Genomic DNA, 17629 nt, shown 5'->3' on the forward strand with positions numbered 1-17629 from the left:
GGGGGACTCATTCCATGTCCGGAGATACATGACCCACAAGGGCATGTTTCTTGGGTGGAACACTGAAATCTTTCAGCACTGAGGTAATGTCAGCCATGCTCTGCATCGATTTGGAATGGAGTCAATACCTTGTAGGTGTTGTATGCCTCTATGCTTGGACAGAATTCTCATAGCAATCTCTCTCGCTCCTGTAGCATTCACACAGTACTTCAAGGCGTTCACTTCCACTCGAGAACTCGCAAGACGCTGCATCACTGCGCCCACTGAGGAACATCAGGGGAACGATCGACTTCAAGAAGGTCTGCAGCTCTTCTCCAAATCGTCTCCGTCGAGACTGAAGTTTGGTCGTGAGCTGGATGACGTCTCTGTATTGATGGTGAGAGGAAGGTCTTTAGACAGTAGAGCAGCCAGTGGCAAAGTAAAACCACGCACCACCGGAAATTGAATGGCTTTGGCGACTCACCAGGAGGCTCGACTATTAGCCGGCCTTTTCTTATTTGCTTCCTCGTTTCTCGGTCGGCCTTCCAGATACTGGGGGCAGGAGAAGGGTTCTGCGTCGCTCTTGCTTGTGGAAACGAAGAGGTACTCTGCTGAGCGCAGCTGGTAGGGGCTTTGATCTTGTGTGTCCTAGAGCTCGTCGCACTAGCGCTGGGTGCCCTGATATTTGGCTCTTTGGAAAGCTGTTCTTGGGATCTACCCGAGAATTGAAAGCTTCGAGGAAGGCTTTCACTGTTGAAGGTGTATGAGCGACCCAGTCGGTCGGGAATAACGGGAGCAGCTATCCCCTCGGTCTGTGAGACATTAGAGCCGCTCAGTACGTACTCTCTTCGTGCTCTTTCGACAACACCAGTGATAGTTGTCTTCTCCTCCTGAACGTGGCCGGTAGTAGCTTTGCTGTTAGAGGCCTCAGGTTGCTCTCTCTGCGGATCGCCAGAGAATTGGAAGCCTTGAGGGAGGCTGTCGCCGTTGAAGGCGTATGAGCGATTAGATCGCTGATGCATGACAGGGACAGCCGTCTGCTTGGTCTGGCGGGCACTGGAGCCTTCGGTCGTGGACATGGGTAGGTGTTCTTCCTGAACATGGCTGCAGAAGTTCAACAATGCACTTTCCAATGTTATGTGTTTGTTGGAGACAACGGTGGTCTTCTCATCCTGAGATTGAGACTTCGGCGCTGCAACTGTCTGCGATGAAGGCTCAATGGAGGTTGGTGGCGCGATGTGCTTACTTGTTCCGATGACTGGGACGATTCTTTCATCACCCTCACTGCAGGACTTCCAGTGAGTCGATTCATGTGAAATTGATGATCCAGGGCGAACAAGAGGGGCAGCCACATGTGCAGTGGTTTCTCTCGAAATCTCTGAGAGACTAGGTGTATCGCTCTGGTCGATTGCTGCCAACACACTTCCGATGGCGGCACTCTTCACCTCGAAGTCGAACTTGAAACTTTGCGGAATTTGGGTCACTGTCGTCCAGTCAGCCCGTGAAAAGAGTCAAAAGAAGACGAAGTCTTGTGGAAATGACATCAAAACTAGCCGAACCTCGAAAAGAGTACTTACGTCTAGAATCTTTGGAGGTCGAGTTGGAAATCTTGTCCGTTTCAGACTTTTCTGCCGATCTAGGGATAGACTGCGAACGGCGGTTGGGCTCAATCAGTGGAACGTTGGCCTCTGTGCTCGATGTCACCATGGGTTCGCGCTTTCGGGCCGAGGAGTCGTCTCGTCGATAGAGCATTCATCATGCGCATCGTTGACCGTAGCCGTAGGGAAGGACTTCTTCGGACTGTGCGGCAGCGGGATGTCGGTTTGTGTTCCTGCTTCGACTTCTTTCTGTTAGCGAAACTAGAGTTACTACTTATGGCCAATTACACACCGAAACACTTCGAAACGCCAGTGCTATGTTCGGCATTGGCTTGGAGGTCGATGTCACTTGTACTCTTGATACTGGTGATCTTCTTTCCAGCGTTCTCGAGGGTCTCGATGCGACCAACAGCAGTTGAAAGAATCTCTAAACAGAATTCTTGATGCTGTTTGACGAGGTTTACGAACGTGTCGTGTTGAAAGAGCGTTGGGAGATGGGGCTCGATGGCTCGCTGCATCTCCTCGTGCATAGGCACCCACGCGTCATCCTGCTCAGCTATAATGACCTCGATGACAATGTAAAAGTCTCCGATTCTGTCGATACTGCTTGACAGGATCTCACCGAGCAAGGTGCCCGCCTGTGAAGCAATCACCTCTTGGAGAGGGAGAACGGCGAGGGTCGCGGAAACCTCGTATAAAGAAAGGAGGTCGATTACATCCGTCTTGTTGGCGATCAGGCTTTCTGCTAAGTGTCAGCGCATCATTCATTTGGACTTCTCAGTTCAGATAGCGTTACTCACCTCCAAAATAGAAGTACTTCAAGACGGTGTCCAAAGCCGAATAGGGGAACATGCGCTCCTTGAGAGGGATTCTTCTCACTCCTTCTTTCTGGGGGCGTTCGTTAGTAGGCAACTCCGCTTGAAAGATCATGTTCGACCTCGCGAGACAATAGACCGTGTAAGGAGCTCACCATCTCAACCATCTCTAGGATGTGGTCAATCAGGCCACTCTTGCCGCGCATGAATTTGTCATGGAGCTCCCACTTGCTGCCACCCATTGTGAGGAGAATATCCGCATCCTTCTTCGTCTCCCAAAGGCTCGAGTGCGTCAGCAAGGTAGAGCAATTGGGATTTTGGAGTAGACTCACGATGTAAGGTCCGGTTCCTTCATGGCCTCTTCGCCGCCTACGCGGAACGGGATTGGCATAGTGTGCAGGAGGTCACTGGTGCCAAGAGCAATTTACCAATATACAGGACGATTCAGGTGAGAGGTGAGAATTGGATGTGATGTATACGAGTAGGTAATAGGAAGACAAAACGTGGATTGAATTGATCAACAGAAATTTCGGTGTGAAAAGTTCGCTGTGAAGTGGATGGCGGGGGGAGATGACCGCAGAGATTGCGGCGGGAGAAAGATGCAAGGCAGTCTTGAGGCTGGTACCTTCCATTTGTGTCGGTCTTGGTGGACAACCCCCTCCCGGAAGGAAGCAAGGAGCGACGAGCTTTTCCTACCTCAGTTAATTCAAGCCTCGCTCAGCCTGTAGAGAGCCGCAGATGGCATCTTATGATCTTTCCAACGTTGAAAAGGTGCTGGATACTTCCCAACATGTACATGAAGCTCTGTATGGTCTTTTCCAGGGCAATACGGTTTCAGGTGTCCTCGCAGCCCTGTCTATGCCGCTTCGGCAGGTCATGGCAGAAGCTCAAGCTGTTAGGAGACACCAATACCCAAACTTGCGAGTTTGAGTCTTCTTGCTCAATCTTGTACGATCATCTTGGAGCAGGTGAATTAAAATACACATCCATCTCGTGAATAACAGCAAGGTATATACCTGAGTCCATTCTTGCCACGCAACCTAGCAATGGCGGCACCATTTCATTCCAAAAGCCATCGATATATGACTTGCCCATAGGTCTAACACTCAGCTGCTCCAAAGAGACTCTATATCGACAGTATCGAAGACATCTTCATCATCGAACTCCCTATCTTCATCTTCTTCTGCAGCCTCACTGGCGGCGCTGCTGCCTTGGTTGCCCCCGTTCTCAATGGCTTCCATCCTCAAGACAAACTCCTCGCGAAGACGTATCAAGTAGCTGCTCATCGCTGACTCGTCCATCTCCGAGTTGCTGACCTGTTTTAGCTGTTCGTGAAGATTGAGGATGAGCTTGCGTCGATTGAGCATCTTTCTCGCTTGTGAAGTCTGCTTCTTCCGCTCCCTTTGTTCACGCAATGAAATGGCGACTTGCTCCGCAACCTCAAGGAACCGCTTGGGAAATGCCATGGCCTTGGCAAGAGTAATACCATAGAGCAACTGCTCAGTCTTTCCAGACTCTACTTTGTACATCATGGTCATCATGGGTACGTCGTTGTCTGTCGTTGAAACTTGAGTGACGAGACGGAGATTAAGTACTCCAGGGCGATCAACTAGGACGTCGGCTAAGGCTCTCTGGGTCAATTTCTGGCCACGCCCGCTAGAAACAAATCAAGGGGCGATGCTAAGGGACTTACCGAGTTCTGTAAAGTGAGTTGCAAACCACACAATAGCTCGACTCTGTATAAGGGCTTCGGCTATGGCAATCGCGATAGCCAGTCCATCTCGGGTGCTTGTGGCTCGACCTAGCTCATCGATGATGACGATGCTCTTGTGCGTGACATTGCTTGGGCATGTCAGTATGGGCAGCTTTCCCAGGTCAACAGCACATACCTAAGGATAAAAGCCACTTCTCTCATCTCAAGCGAGAAACTTGACATGTTGGACTCGATTTTGTCATCTGTAGTCACCCGAGCGAAGATATTGTGGACGATGGGAAAACTGGCGTATTCGACGGGCACGAAGCAGCCAATTTGCGCCATGATCTGGAGCAGAGAGATACTCCTGATATAAGTGCTCTTCCCACTCATGTTGCAGCCGGTCACAACCTGGAAGCGGTGCTCCTCGGTGGCGTAATAATCATTCGGTACGAAGCCACCCTTCATAGTCTGTCTAGGATCAGCATGCGCTCAGGGCAGTAGCGGATGAGCCAAACCTTGTCCATGATGGGGTGCCTAGCAGCCTTAAGCGCTAGGGTATCTGATATTTCAGGTCTTCTCCAATCATACGTCGAACTTGCTTGTGCAAATGATGCAATCATGTCGAGCAGTGCGATTGAATCGCAGACGCGGTAGAGGGGCTGCATTTGGGTTCGAATGTTGTCAATGAGGTCCTGGATTACCTTGTCACTCAGCATAACCACCTCAGCAACGGAGTCGGTAATTCTCTGGTTCAGTTTCTTGAGATGCATTGTAAGACATTCGATGTAGCGACCTTTCTTCGTCTGATTGACAAGCACCGCAGGTAAAGCTCGGTCCTCGAAATCCACTGCCCGCATTCGGAGGCTGTACTTACGGCCATTATCGAATCTTAGGATGGCCTCGATACCGTGCTCGCCTGCAGGTTTTGTTAGAATGAGATGGAGGTAGTGATAGTGACGGAGATCAATTACGATTCAACTGTTCGACATGTTCATGGACGTCATCAGTGTTTTCTTTGTAAGCTTGTCTAGCAACATCGAGAAGCCCGTTGATTCCAGGCTGCTTCATTGTTAGCCAAACTCCAATATCAGTGGCCAGAAGTTACTCGCCTTTACCGCAAAGGTTCTTTGGTTTCGTAGATCAAGAGCACTTTTCACGTAGTGGACATCCTCATGGATGTTTTCGTACACAAGCTCTCTGACTACTGCAGTCAATTCTGGCCGGCATAGATCTCTGATTTTGGTGAGAAGAGGAGACGTGGCAGATCCTAGCGCCTGAAAGACTGGCGGAACGGCGTCTATAAAAGTCTTGACCATGAGAATATGGTTGATGGCTCTTTCAGAAGCCTCAACGGACGGTTTGTTGGGGATGATGACGAGCTAGTCCAGTCAGCAGAGCATGGAAGAGGTAGGTGTTTTTGTGATTCGGTACCTTGGTCAACATGTTCTCAACGTCAGGAAAAGCTTTCAAAGCTGTACAATATCAGTAGACTGCCGAGTCCGAGAATTTGGAATGTTCAGACCTGTTCGAACCTCTGCAAACATGTCGTGATTTGCAAGTAGCTCCTCCAAAGCGTCATACCTAGGCTCGAGGTATGAATCTTTGAGCGTGGACGGCTGCAGTAGATTACTTCGAAGCACCCGACCGCCCATGGGTGTCAGTGTATGCTTGAGAACACCGTAAAGGCTGTCATTAGATGTCGCTTGACGTCGATTTTGAAGAATCTCAAGAGACATGATAGCGGACACGTCAATCATCATGGTATCTTCCGAGGGCTGGTATCGAATGCGAAGAGAATGTGGGACTACACGTACGGAGAACTCAAGCTCCAGGAAACTCATGATCTTTGTGATAAGTCAGTCTTTATCCTGTCATAGATTCTCGAGATTTGATCATATTCGTACCGCGGCAAATGAGCAAGTTGCATAGAAGCTGCCTTGAATGGCAACCTTCACAGCTTCTGCGTCTTCTCGGAACGCAAAGGTTCGAATTCGATTGAGCCCATCTATCTCTGACCAGTACTTTCTATCAAGAGATGTGATTTTCGTATCCGGCATATGTTCCTCGATATGGCTGTATAGCCTCGACTTGGGGTTCGGTGGGCAGCACGAGCTGACAATCAGGAGATGAGTTGGCTCCATGATCTGAAGTTTGTGGAGAGTTCGAACGAAGAACCTGTTGTCAGAAATTTGGCTGAGAATAGCTTCCCCTGTATCAACGTTGAAGAATACAATGCCAACAGCAGGAGTTATTCCACGAGCCTCGCTTAGCGCGCACACAATGGTGTGCTTGGCGCTGTTGGGCAGAAAAGGGGTTCGCGACGTGCGACTGGTGTGGGAAGTGCTCGGCCGGGTCGTGTGGGATCTTGACATAGTACCACTAGGTTCAGTGCGGTAGTCGTGACTTGAGGTGTAGGCAGAACCGGACACAGGTTCTTCTACCAAAGAGGGCGTCGGCGTTGCCGTGTAGGAGCCGCTTACTCTCGAATTTGTCGAGCTAGGGCCCGTTCTTGAAGTTGTTCGGGAAAAGTACGGAGAGTCTCTTCCATATGATGCCGGTGTCTGAGAAGGAGTAGTCATGAAGCCAGTCGAAGGCCGTGAGGGTTGCGAGTATCGAGAATCCATATCGTGGCCACCTAGAGTTGGCCAGCCGAGATGTTATGGTTCAGGAGATGACTGGTCTACTACAACGTTAGGTGGAGAGGCTCAGATGTTGACATATAGGAAGAGGTTTGCCCACATCTTGTTGCGGAAGAGGTCGACGGAATGCCGTTAAAAAGGGCAGAGAGACCTCGTGCCAAAATCGCAGCAACGGGCAACAGCTCCTGCCTGACTTACACGGACGAGCCGGGGTTGTACCGGCCGAGCCAAGAGTGGGGCAATGTACACCAGCCACATAGGCACAATCAATGGGCGCACAGCCACTAGAATAATGCGATGTCGACCGGTGGAGTCAAGTCGTCATCCCTACGGCCCCGACACGTCAGGAAGAGTTTGCGACAGGCTTGGAAGACCAATCCGCACAGGAAGCCGAACCGCGTCGCGCCGCGACACCACGACTCGAACCGCCCTTCTCGACCGACACGGATCCGGGACCAGGCTTTTGAAGCCATCGCGACATTGGTGTTCAGTCGCCCGTCCCGCCGTCAACATGTTTGGCATCCTGGGCACCCGCGACCGCAGCGATGGCACCGAGGAATATGCCTCATTCGAAGAGCTCTTCGCGGCGCTGAAGACGCGCATGCAAAAAGATGGGTACAAGGTCGTCAAGTCGCGTACCCATCGCAACAAGGTCGGCGGCACCTACGAGAAAGGAAGTGAGGTCGTCAGATGTGATCTCGTTTGCGACCGCGGGGGGCAGCCTTACAAATGCACGGCGACACAGCTGAAGACATCCACCAAGAAGACCAATTGCCCTTGGAAGGCCAAGGCCGTCAATCGTAAGACGCTGGGGAAATGGATCTTGACGATCATATGCAGCGAACATAACCATGAGGCGCGCACGCCTGATCCGCCGACCGATGAAGAGGATGCGGATGCGGAAGGAGATGCCGACGTCGTCCAGGACGTATCAGTTGGTTCGTCTTCCTTCGCTATTGCCATCCGTTGCTCCAAACTAACCTTAATAGTCCCAGAAGTGCAGAGCTCTGGTCCGGCGCCAGATCCCACAACAGCCGCTCTCCTTCTCATGGTGGGAGCCGCTCCCAATACGATGCGACTTACCGGCGAGACCTTTCATAACTTTAAGTCGGAGTACCGCAAGATGTCGAAACCTGAACGCTTGGGTATACTATCCCAGATGCAACTTCGCATCGCAGCCATATACGCCGTCGAGAACGAGGATATGCAGAGACAAGAAAGGCAGGCCAGACAGGAGAAAAAGCATCAGGAAATCGAAGAGAGTCGACGCAAGTCGCAAAGCACACAACAGCCGCAGCAGCAGGCACCACAGCAACAACTGCCGCAACCGCCGCCGCCGCCGCCGCAGCAGCAGCAGCAGCATCAGCAAGTGCAGCATCAGCAATATCAACAACATCCACAACAGCACCAGCAGCAACAAGTACAGAATCATAATCTTAACCACAACCACGGCCATAATCACAACCGGGTTCAGCAGCAGATGAACCAGATGTCTCGGGAGGGTATGGCCGGTATGCACAAGCACCCGTTTGAGCAGACGGCCCACGATGAGCATGCGCAGTATAGAGACCGACAAGCTGAGATCGAGGAGCGCAACCAGAGGACGATGCAGATGCGCGGGCAGCACCTTAACAACTCTTTCCAGCAGCAGAATGCTGTCCAACAGACGCCCATTCCCGTGCCCCAATTCGGCATGCAGTCAGCCCAAGGCCAGCCGCAAGTGTTCCATCAGTACACTGCGACGCCTACGAACAACGCAATGCCAAAGGGGGCTGCAGGCGGCTCACCCGCCACGGGCTCAAAGAGGCGTGGCCGGCCGAAGAAGACAGCCATGGACCAGAGCCTCGATGCCAGCCTTCACATGGGAAGATAGTCGACCGCTTGCATTGTTGGTCGTCGGAGGAATATGGAGGGAGTGTATGTACCGAGTTTAAGAAGGACTCAGTGTGTGTAATGTGTAAGAGGGTTACGGCATACCCTACCGGACGGAGGAACTGGGGCATGGCGTTTATAAGGATACCAGCGCAGCAAGCTGACCCGGACATATTTATTGTTCTTCTCGCTGAAAAAGCACAGTTCCGGGAGAGAGCTGCCAGGATGGCTCTCGGAGTTTGTTCATCGTCTGAACTGGGGTGTCATTTTTATCTTATCAATGCCCGCACTAACAGAAGACATATTGTTTCTCCACTTGCAAATGCTAGCGATGACATTTTCGGTGCCGTTGTAGTGGGGACGTCGCAACCACGGGCACTTTTTGACCGATGGTCGCTGGTCCACCGTCCCGTCTGCACTTCAAAATTTCTGCCCCACCATCCCGCATCGCCGTAGTCGAAATATTTCTGACAATTTCAAAGGCCAAAAACAGGACGATTTTCGAGCAGGCGGTCAACCGACGCAACAATCATGGCGACGGTACTCCCCCCGCCCTCGAAGCGCCAAAAGCGCGAGACGCTTGAGAAGACCCAGACCCAGCAAGATGTCACAGCAATGGCTCCGGGCCTCGAGGGCTCCTTCAAGGCCCGCTTCGTCGACGGCGACGGACAGCGGCTGGCTGAGGTGATTGAGGTGCCACTCGCCGACGCCTCTGAGAAGAACTTGACTCTCCTCCTCAACACCTTGCAAGGAAAGGTAAGCCATATCCTACCAATTGATAATACCATAAACAGCCATCGTCTGACCCCCAAAACAGGACAGAGAAGACTTCCTCCCGTACAAGTTCCGAATCCACATCCCCGACACAGACATCATCGTCGACCAATACCCCACCAACCTCCTCGAGCTCCTCCGCAGCCATGGCGTCGCAAATCCCTTTGAAACAACAGTCACCCTCAGTGCCGAGCCCCAGGCCGTATTCAAGGTACAAGCCGTCACCCGCATGGCCCACCGCATCCCAGGCCACGGCGAAGCCATCCTTTCAGCCCAGTTCTCACCCGAGACCAGCAAGAGGTTAGCAACGGGCGGAGGTGACAAGACGGCGCGCATATGGGACACTGAGACAGGCACCCCGAAGTTTACACTCTCCGGCCACACTGGTTGGGTGCTCTGCGTGGCGTGGGCCGCCGACGGTCGCCGCCTTGCAACGGGCAGCATGGACAAGACGGTCCGCCTCTGGGATCCAGATAAAGGCGTCGCCGTCGGTCAACCCCTGGCGGGCCATGCGAAATGGGTCACCGGCATCGCCTGGGAACCCTACCACCTTTGGCGCGACGGTACTCCCCGCCTGGCATCCGCCAGCAAGGACGCAACGGTGCGCATCTGGGTCGTCAACACGGGGCGGACAGAGCATGTCCTCTCGGGCCACAAGAGCAGCGTCAGCTGCGTGAAATGGGGCGGCACCGGGCTCGTCTACACGGGTAGTCACGACAAGACGGTCAAGGTCTGGGACTCAGTCAAGGGCACCCTCGTACACACGCTCTCCTCGCACGCTCACTGGGTAAACCACCTCGCTCTGTCTTCCGACTTTGCCCTGAGAACGGGCTTCTACGACCACACGCCCACTCCGGACACTGAAGAGGCGCGCCGCGCAAAGGCAAAGGAGCGCTTCGAGAAGGCCGCTAAAATCCAGGGCAAGGTAGCCGAGCGCATTGTTTCGGCCAGCGACGACTTCACAATGTACCTCTGGGACCCGTCGCAGGGCACGAAACCCGTGGCACGCATGCTGGGTCACCAGAAGCAAGTCAACCACGTCACCTTCTCCCCTGACGGCACCCTCATCGCCAGCGCGGGCTGGGACAACCATACCAAGCTCTGGAGCGCGAGGGACGGCAAGTTCATTAATACCCTTCGTGGACACGTCGCACCCGTGTACCAGTGCGCCTTCTCCGCCGACTCGCGGCTGCTCGTGACCTGCTCAAAAGATACCACGCTCAAGGTGTGGTCTATGGCGACGCACAAGCTGGCTTCAGACCTACCGGGGCACCAGGACGAGGTGTATGCCGTCGACTGGAGTCCCAGAGATGGGCAGCGTGTGGGCAGTGGTGGAAAGGACAAGGCTGTGAGGTTGTGGTGTCACTGAGGGAGAAGTACCGCGCGCTTGCGTTGCGCGAGGTGGGCAGTTGCTGCAATGCGTGGTCTTGCGCATATGATGGATGGGATTTTTTTGGCAACTAGAATACGGATACACAAAAGAGAATATACCCCATTTGTTCCCAAGTTGTGTACCCCTTACATGCCCCTTGCTTTGGCTTGAGCTACACCTTGAACCGCTAAGTTCGACGTCGGCGAAGTGTGCCATTGGGACGTACGTATTCGCATCGATCTGACATGAACTCTGTCAGATTGAGTTTACTCCTAGACCAATTGTTCATTCCGTAAGCGTTTGTCAAAAGCCAAACTACGTTCCCTGAACAGCGATGCCAGCCTGTATGCTGTTTTGCCCAGAGCACGGGTAACTACATCCAGCATCACCCCGGATGGCCAAGACAGAGTGGAAGAACTCCCTCCGCAGACTTGTTTGATCTGCACAGCCTTAAAACAAGGGCCACTGGCCACCGGCGCTTAGGTCAAGGCTCTTTTAAGGCCCAAAGCCTCAGTCATGAGGAAATCGTTGCTTGAGAATAAAATGCCGACCAAAGGTTCCTCAAGAGGTTGATTGGCCGAACACGAGAAAACCTCAGTTACGCAATGGACAGCAAAGACAACGAGAAAGGGGCATTAGAGCATGGAAGCACCACGAAGCTCACGACAGCCTCATTTCTCGGAGACATTGAAACCGTAACTTCAACCTCTTTTGCAAGCGAAGATGAACGCATGCAAGCACTCCTGGGCACGTACGCTCTATTGGCACGCCTAGAGTCCCCATGGGAGACATTGGTGAGGATCTGCATGACACAGGTAAGAGATGATCTTCATAGTCAACCGACCTTTCTTGAGCTTGCCGCAGGAATCTCACACAAATGTAGCCGGCTCTTGGTGCAACTCTAAAGATCTTGAAAGACCTACAGCTTCTCGAAAAATGGCAGGCTCGGAAAGGGGAACCGATGACCAGTTGCCAGCTCGCTGAGCTTCTTGGAGGCAGATGTGAGCCAGCGCTACTTTGTAGGTCATTCTTTCCATCCTACAGGCTTGTCAATGACTTACCTTATGGTATAGATCGGTTCCTACGTCTAATGGCATCGAACCATCTACTCGAAGAAACATCGATAGGAGTCTTCAAACCAACATCATTCGGAATCGCCATCACGGCACCGGTATTCGACAGTCTAATCCATAGCTTGTAAGAACCCTCCCTTCAACATCCTGAAGAACACCCCGCAGCTTACACTCCATAGCAACGACACAATCCTCCCAATGTACGCCAAAATGCCAGAGTACTTTTCAAAAACGCACTATACAAACCCACATGACTCCTCCAGCACAGTCTTCCAATACGCGCATCAGTGGGACGGCGATCTGTGGTCATACTACCAAGCCCACCCCAAACAGCAAGAGCAATTCAACATCATTCAACAGACGATCTCGGGACAGCATCCTTCATGGACAGAGATATTCCCTGCTGAGCGATTGATGGAGGGAGATGATGATTCTCAGGTGCCATTGCTGGTGGATGTTGGCGGGAGTACCGGGCACGATGTTCTCAAGTTCCACTCCATCTACCCAGAGACAGCCTCTCGATTGTATCTCGAGGATTTGGGACCTGTTGTTGAGAAAGCTGTCTTGCCGGAGGGAGTGCACAAGGTTTCATACGACTTCTTCATAGCTCAGCCGATACAAGGTGAGTAGACCCTTCTTCTCCTCTCACAACGGAACAGAGGAACCCCCCTCACCCCTGATCAGTACTAAAGGCACAATACTCACACATCTAACAGGAGCAAAGGCATACCTCATGCACTCCATCCTCCACGACTGGTCTGATGCCCCAGCTCGCAAGATACTAGAGATGCAAAAGGACGCAATGACGCCCGGCTTCAGCAGGTTACTCATCCACGACCACATCGTCGAAACAGCACTAGCACACCCCCAGGCAACAGCTTTCGATATCCAAATGATGGCCATGGTCGCCGGTCGAGAGAGAACGGAGGAGCAGTGGAAAGAGCTGGTTACCTCGGCTGGATTATGTGTCGTCAGAATATGGAAGCTGAAGTCTGCTGTGCATAGCATTATTGAAGTTTCCAAGTAGACATAGGAGTATCCCGAATCGGAACATATGAGTATTCCACTTCCGCCTAGGTAATATCTTCCTGCCTACCTCAGCATGGTCCTGTCTAGTATGGTCCTGCCTTAAGGAACCTATATAACTCCCCTCAATCCCATTCCATCACCAGCCAGCAGGCGCCCGTCTAGGACGACGGGTCAGGTCAAACTGGCTGGATGGTGGAGTGTTACAAGGTCGACAATCAATTATATACGCCAACCAGCCTACCCGACGACAGGCTTAGCGATTACCCGAGTCCGAATCCCAGCAGGAGCACCAAGAGATGTAGCCCCATCCGGGGGGGCGAACGTTTCCCCCCCCTTTTCCCGCTCATCTATTAGACTCTGCTTCTCCCATCCTCTTGAAGCGTACTTGATTACCTTGAAAACAACGATTTCTGTAAGGTTATATCGTATCTTAGCCAAGCTCAAATCCCACGACTTCCCCGGATAGCCTCAACCCAACCGGCTTAGAATCACCCCTTCCACCTGCGGCTCTATGTCATCGGCCCCACTTACGGACCAACGGGACACTGAACTCGGAGACTCTTGCGGGAATCCAGTCGGAAACCGGGACAAAGGGAAGCAGAAAAGGCACGGCAATATCGGGCAGCCGGACAAACCGGCAGGGAAATCAGGCGTTTCTCCTTAGCCGAGGTCGCACACCGAGGAAGCCGGCAAGTCCACAGTAAGGTGATTTCACAAGACACAAGCAAGCCAACATAACCTTGCTAGGCATGACCTTGAGACGTAATGTATTACTGATGTGTCGTTTTCGTCGAATATTGAGCAACACGAGATCGGCCTTCACATGCAGTCCGGGCATTACCAATGATCACCACATACTCACGACACTCGCAATGCACATAGGTAGTAGCTTTATCCGGGAACCAAACTACCACACCCCAAAGGCAAGGATATCAATTGCCTGTTGCTGCACCCCATTTTCCCACAGACTTCGTCGATCCCAAATTTAGGGATAGTGACAGAGATGCTCGCGGTCGAACGAGCCACGGAATTGGATGCCCTGCATAGGTACGGTAGACTCTCCGCATCCTGCTCTCCGGAACGAATCAGAAGATACCTAAATATCTGTGCAGACAGGAAGAGGCTGAAGGTAGCGTATGGTAGATCCCTCGCGCAAGACCGCGTTACTGCACGTCGTCGCGGCCTGCATGCATTTGCACCTCTGCGATGGATCCTTGGCATTAGTCCGTCAAACCCGATCGTTCCATCTTTGGCCCGCCCCTCTTCCCCAACAGCAGCTTATCATGTATTCTATAGTAGGAACTTGTGCCGTCTGACATCCCTCTCCGCATCATAGGCAACGGAACCATCTAGATTGGGCTAGAAATTCCGTGCCGCTGGTGGGCTGGTGGATGTGCATCGGCGTTGTCCCATCAGTCTGTTCTGATATGAGCATGATGGCATCCCGTCGGCGGTGCATAGAGCGCACACTATTGTGCGACCACCTTACCCAGTACTATGGCGGAACTGCAGGGCCGGGCCGCCCCTAGTAAAGTATCGAGTAAGGCCGGGCACCGCCGTCACTGAGTGGAAGGCCGAGCGCTAATGGAGGTGCAGTACTAGTGCTTGAACCTCAAATCCTCATCTTGACCTTTGAACAATGTCAATAGCCAGGCAGAGTCTTGGTCGGGTAGGTCTAGAACATGAAGGAGGGGCCAAATATTCCTCGTTGGGCCAACTCAACACGGAGTGACCAAGATCCGGTTGAGCTGAGCCTGGAGCCCAGACACTGGGATAGTGGCTTCGAATAAGATGGGCGGGGAAATTCTATCATATATGATGTTTCTGTTTCCGTGTCTAGACAAGGGACCATATGCCAAGTAGCTGGTTTGCAGTTGGCGCCTGAAGAGGAGAGGCATGATGTGGCGGATATTCGGACTAGCTATGAATAGTCACCTCAGCGGTGATTTGTTTGACCAAGCTGATTCTGACGCGCGCTGGGCGCCGGAGGGATGGCTGTCTGCCGTCTTACATTTAGCCTATGGAAGCGTTGAGAGCTGAGTGTCCACTGCACCATCGGGTTATACCGGACGAGTGCTATCAAGGTTGACGACGAAGTGATGTCAATGAGGGTGTCGAGGAGGACTCGAGAAGTTGAGCTCAAAGGAGCAGAATAGAGATGGGGTGCAACGCGGCTGCGGTTGACGTGAGGGGAACATGTCGCTTGGACTGGGGTTCGATTGTGTGGGGAAAGATGGGACATCGACATGGAGTTGAAGTGAATCAAGCTGTGGATTTCCCGTGTGGATTGCGTTGTTGGATGCCACGAGGTTGACATGAAAGCTTTGACTGGAGGGAAGTCTTCGTGTTCTGAACCAAATCCTTCATCCATGGGTTGATTGGGCCGCAACAACTCTTAGAGTCACAGCCGCTTCGGCTGAGCGGCCGCTGTTGAGGCATTTCTTACTTGTTGATATTTGGTTCTGATGCCCAATCCAAACATCGAGGAGCAAAATGGTTGGCGATAGGAGAGACGTACAGCCGAGCTTATACTGCCGCAGTACTTGCCGATCGGCGTCGCATGTAACAGGCTTGCGAGTGTGTCGACCCTTGGCATACTGCCCAACACAGATGGCACTGAAGTAAACGTGTGCACTACTCCAAGGACCAAGGCTCAGCAATATCGCGCTTCGGTTGTGGCTGCGTCGTGAAGAATGGTAAGCAGGAACGAGGGGGCCACGGTCACTCCTCTACCTTTACCCGAGGCCTCCAAAGGATTCATGGAGGTGCGATGATTCGACACACCAGTCCAGGCCCCCAGGTTCTCTGCATAATAGCCCAGAATTGTAGCAACACGCGTCCCGGTTCAGATTCAGGCCTCTCGGTGCTCTTGTCACTGCTAGACCCTCGCCATCTCCGCCTTGTTGGGTTAGACGAGAATACGGCCTGCCTGACTATCTTCTGGAGAGTCGCTCTTTTGGGACTGTTGCAGGAAGCACATGCTTCTCAAGATGATCGCGGCAGTGGGCGACAGTCGAGATAACGATAGGGCCTGTAGAGGGCAAACATGGGTTCCTGTCGAACTTCTTCTTAGGACGCAGACTCACGGAATCCGAAAACCCAGAGCGAAGTTTTCCCGCGCGCCGTGGTCTCTCCGAACCTCAAGATCGAAGTGGGCGCTGTTAAGCCACCGCAGCCGCCTCAGTGGATGAAGGTGGATAGGAAGCTAGGCCGAACTGGCCGGATGATTGACTGAAACTTTACAGATGGAGACATACCGGTAGCGATGGTTCTCCCCGAATGCCTAGTTAGTCCCAAGAGGGGTCTCCTGTCACATGGGCCTGCTGCTCCATCCTGAGAATGATCCATACAAGGTCTTCAACGTCGAAGAAACAGAGGGGGGGAAAAGACGAGGTAAAGAAAAAAAAAAAAGCGTGGAACCCGAGCCCGAGGCCGCAGGGACCAGGGACCCGGCCAGAGCCAGCGATTCTGCCAGGGTGTCGAGGCATGACAAGGGAGGAAAAGAGATGTTTGGAAGGTTGCCTTGGCCGCTCGGTCAAACTCTGCAAGCTTCAATCAAGACCCTGCTGGTCCCAAGATGTCTATTGTCCATCTGGGTGCTGAGCTCTTCCAACGCTGAGTGATGCCGTGCCTTGCCTAAGAGCCTAAATTGATGGAATCGAGAGTTTGCAAGATGGACTGAGTTTGGGGTTTCGCGTTGCACCTGGTCTAACGTGGATAGTAGAGGCCAAGGGCCAAGCTCTCGGATTACTGTTGCCGGATGGCAGATGATGTTAGTTGGTGGTAATCCAGTGGTTGTATCTGTCGAAGCTTTCCGGCGGTGCCACGAAGAAGGGTTCCTCGACGGGCAGAGGGGAAAATAGCGTAATGCCTCATGGCAATGACAAGATCTCGAAGCTGTCTATCTGAGGCGCTGCAGGCGGCAAGCAACCGCCTGAAAGTTATTGATCTCAGGTCTAAGAATTTCGTCAGCGAGGCGTGCCCGGATGTGTGGTCAAAGGGTGGCCACGCGATGGGCGGCGAGTGGATGGGTTACCTACATAGAGTGGTGTATCGTCAACCCAAGGGTCTTGTCCGTCGTAGGGCGAAGCACCAGGTTATCTGTGGATGTCGGGCTGTGCTGGGGTCGCACGAGTTGCATATGCAGCGTCGATGTTGATGTGCAGCTGTACCGCAAAACGAGGTTTGTGTGTGCGCCAGGGTGGTGGGCGGCAACGCTCACAGGGAAAGGGACGTCCTGGCTCGGTGGTATTGCCGAGCCATTGGAGGACCTGGTGATGGTAATGGTGGTGGTGATCGATGCTCGTGCCGAATCTCGTCGGGCAAAACTAGGCCACGATGTGGTGGTTGGATGGGAGTGATGATTTGTTGGAGGTGCTGATGAAGAAAGATGAACAAGGTGGTAGTGGTGGTGGTGTTTTTAGTGTTAGTGTTTGTCTTTTGTTTCCCCCTCATTCCAACCAAAAAGAGAAAAGAGGAGTCAAGATGAAGCAAAGGAGGGGAGCCGCGATGGAGGAGACTGGACGAAAATGAGAGGCTTGGGAAGCGAAAGACTACGTGATGTTGCCAGACACGATGCTTTCCAGATGTTTCTTAGGACAGCCACCACTAACTCATGGCTGTAGTTTAACTCTCTTCTCCACGAGGGAGGCACCTCCCGCCTCCCATTTGCGCCGATCTGGTGAGCGTACCTCACCAAATAGCAGTGGCTTGTTGGCGCGTTGCACTTACTTGATTGGCGTGACATGAGGAGTGTGTGAGAGAGAGAGGCAGGAATCACTG

At 52.7% G+C, this 17629-nt stretch overlaps 5 protein-coding genes across 5 annotated transcripts; 3 read left to right on the plus strand and 2 right to left on the minus strand.

Annotated features, from left to right (window-relative positions):
- Window positions 1-251: 251 nt before the first annotated feature.
- Window positions 252-2783, minus strand: BDP55DRAFT_732814 (uncharacterized protein; the record flags this gene model as incomplete). The annotated part of the gene is made up of 8 exons (XM_060579994.1): window positions 252-334; window positions 464-1462; window positions 1557-1695; window positions 1752-1819; window positions 1870-2319; window positions 2378-2465; window positions 2548-2674; window positions 2725-2783. 8 exons carry the CDS (start codon window positions 2781-2783, stop codon window positions 252-254), a joined length of 2013 nt encoding a protein of 670 aa, XP_060424709.1.
- Window positions 2784-3226: 443 nt separating this feature from the next.
- On the minus strand, window positions 3227-7067 carry BDP55DRAFT_619068 (muts domain V). Its single transcript, XM_060571311.1, has 10 exons — window positions 6828-7067; window positions 5993-6768; window positions 5611-5932; window positions 5520-5560; window positions 5198-5467; window positions 5060-5147; window positions 4604-5004; window positions 4282-4556; window positions 4086-4234; window positions 3227-4013 (listed from the first exon to the last, which is right to left on the minus strand). The coding sequence occupies exons 2-10, from the start codon at window positions 6710-6712 to the stop codon at window positions 3499-3501; spliced, it is 2781 nt and encodes a 926-aa protein (XP_060424710.1). The 5' UTR covers window positions 6713-6768; window positions 6828-7067; the 3' UTR covers window positions 3227-3498.
- A 171-nt stretch (window positions 7068-7238) lies between these two features.
- Window positions 7239-8600, plus strand: BDP55DRAFT_732816 (uncharacterized protein; the record flags this gene model as incomplete). Its single annotated transcript, XM_060579995.1, has 2 exons — window positions 7239-7665; window positions 7717-8600. The coding sequence occupies 2 exons, from the start codon at window positions 7239-7241 to the stop codon at window positions 8598-8600; spliced, it is 1311 nt and encodes a 436-aa protein (XP_060424711.1).
- A 530-nt stretch (window positions 8601-9130) lies between these two features.
- BDP55DRAFT_636436 (WD domain-containing protein) lies at window positions 9131-10742 on the plus strand (the record flags this gene model as incomplete). Its single annotated transcript, XM_060572881.1, has 2 exons — window positions 9131-9355; window positions 9417-10742. 2 exons carry the CDS (start codon window positions 9131-9133, stop codon window positions 10740-10742), a joined length of 1551 nt encoding a protein of 516 aa, XP_060424712.1.
- A 608-nt stretch (window positions 10743-11350) lies between these two features.
- Window positions 11351-12845, plus strand: BDP55DRAFT_561863 (O-methyltransferase-domain-containing protein; the record flags this gene model as incomplete). Its single annotated transcript, XM_060570109.1, has 5 exons — window positions 11351-11560; window positions 11629-11764; window positions 11819-11942; window positions 11998-12440; window positions 12535-12845. The coding sequence occupies 5 exons, from the start codon at window positions 11351-11353 to the stop codon at window positions 12843-12845; spliced, it is 1224 nt and encodes a 407-aa protein (XP_060424713.1).
- Between the last annotated feature and the right edge of the window lie 4784 nt (window positions 12846-17629).

This window comes from Colletotrichum godetiae (genome assembly GCF_030913485.1).
Source record: "Colletotrichum godetiae strain CBS 193.32 chromosome Unknown BDP55scaffold_54, whole genome shotgun sequence".
Classification (NCBI taxonomy): domain Eukaryota; kingdom Fungi; phylum Ascomycota; class Sordariomycetes; order Glomerellales; family Glomerellaceae; genus Colletotrichum; species Colletotrichum godetiae.

What these genes read in the sequence shown, in the direction of transcription:
- BDP55DRAFT_619068 (XM_060571311.1), bottom strand. Translation starts at nt 6,712, where the DNA reads ATGGATTCTCGATACTCGCAACCCTCACGGCCTTCGACTGGCTTCATG. An exon ending in CAACTTGCTCATTTGCCGCG is followed by an intron (nt 5,933 to 5,992) that starts GTACGAATATGA and finishes CTTATCACAAAG; the next exon opens with ATCATGAGTTTCCTGGAGCT. An exon ending in AAAGAACCTTTGCGGTAAAG is followed by an intron (nt 5,148 to 5,197) that starts GCGAGTAACTTC and finishes ACAATGAAGCAG; the next exon opens with CCTGGAATCAACGGGCTTCT.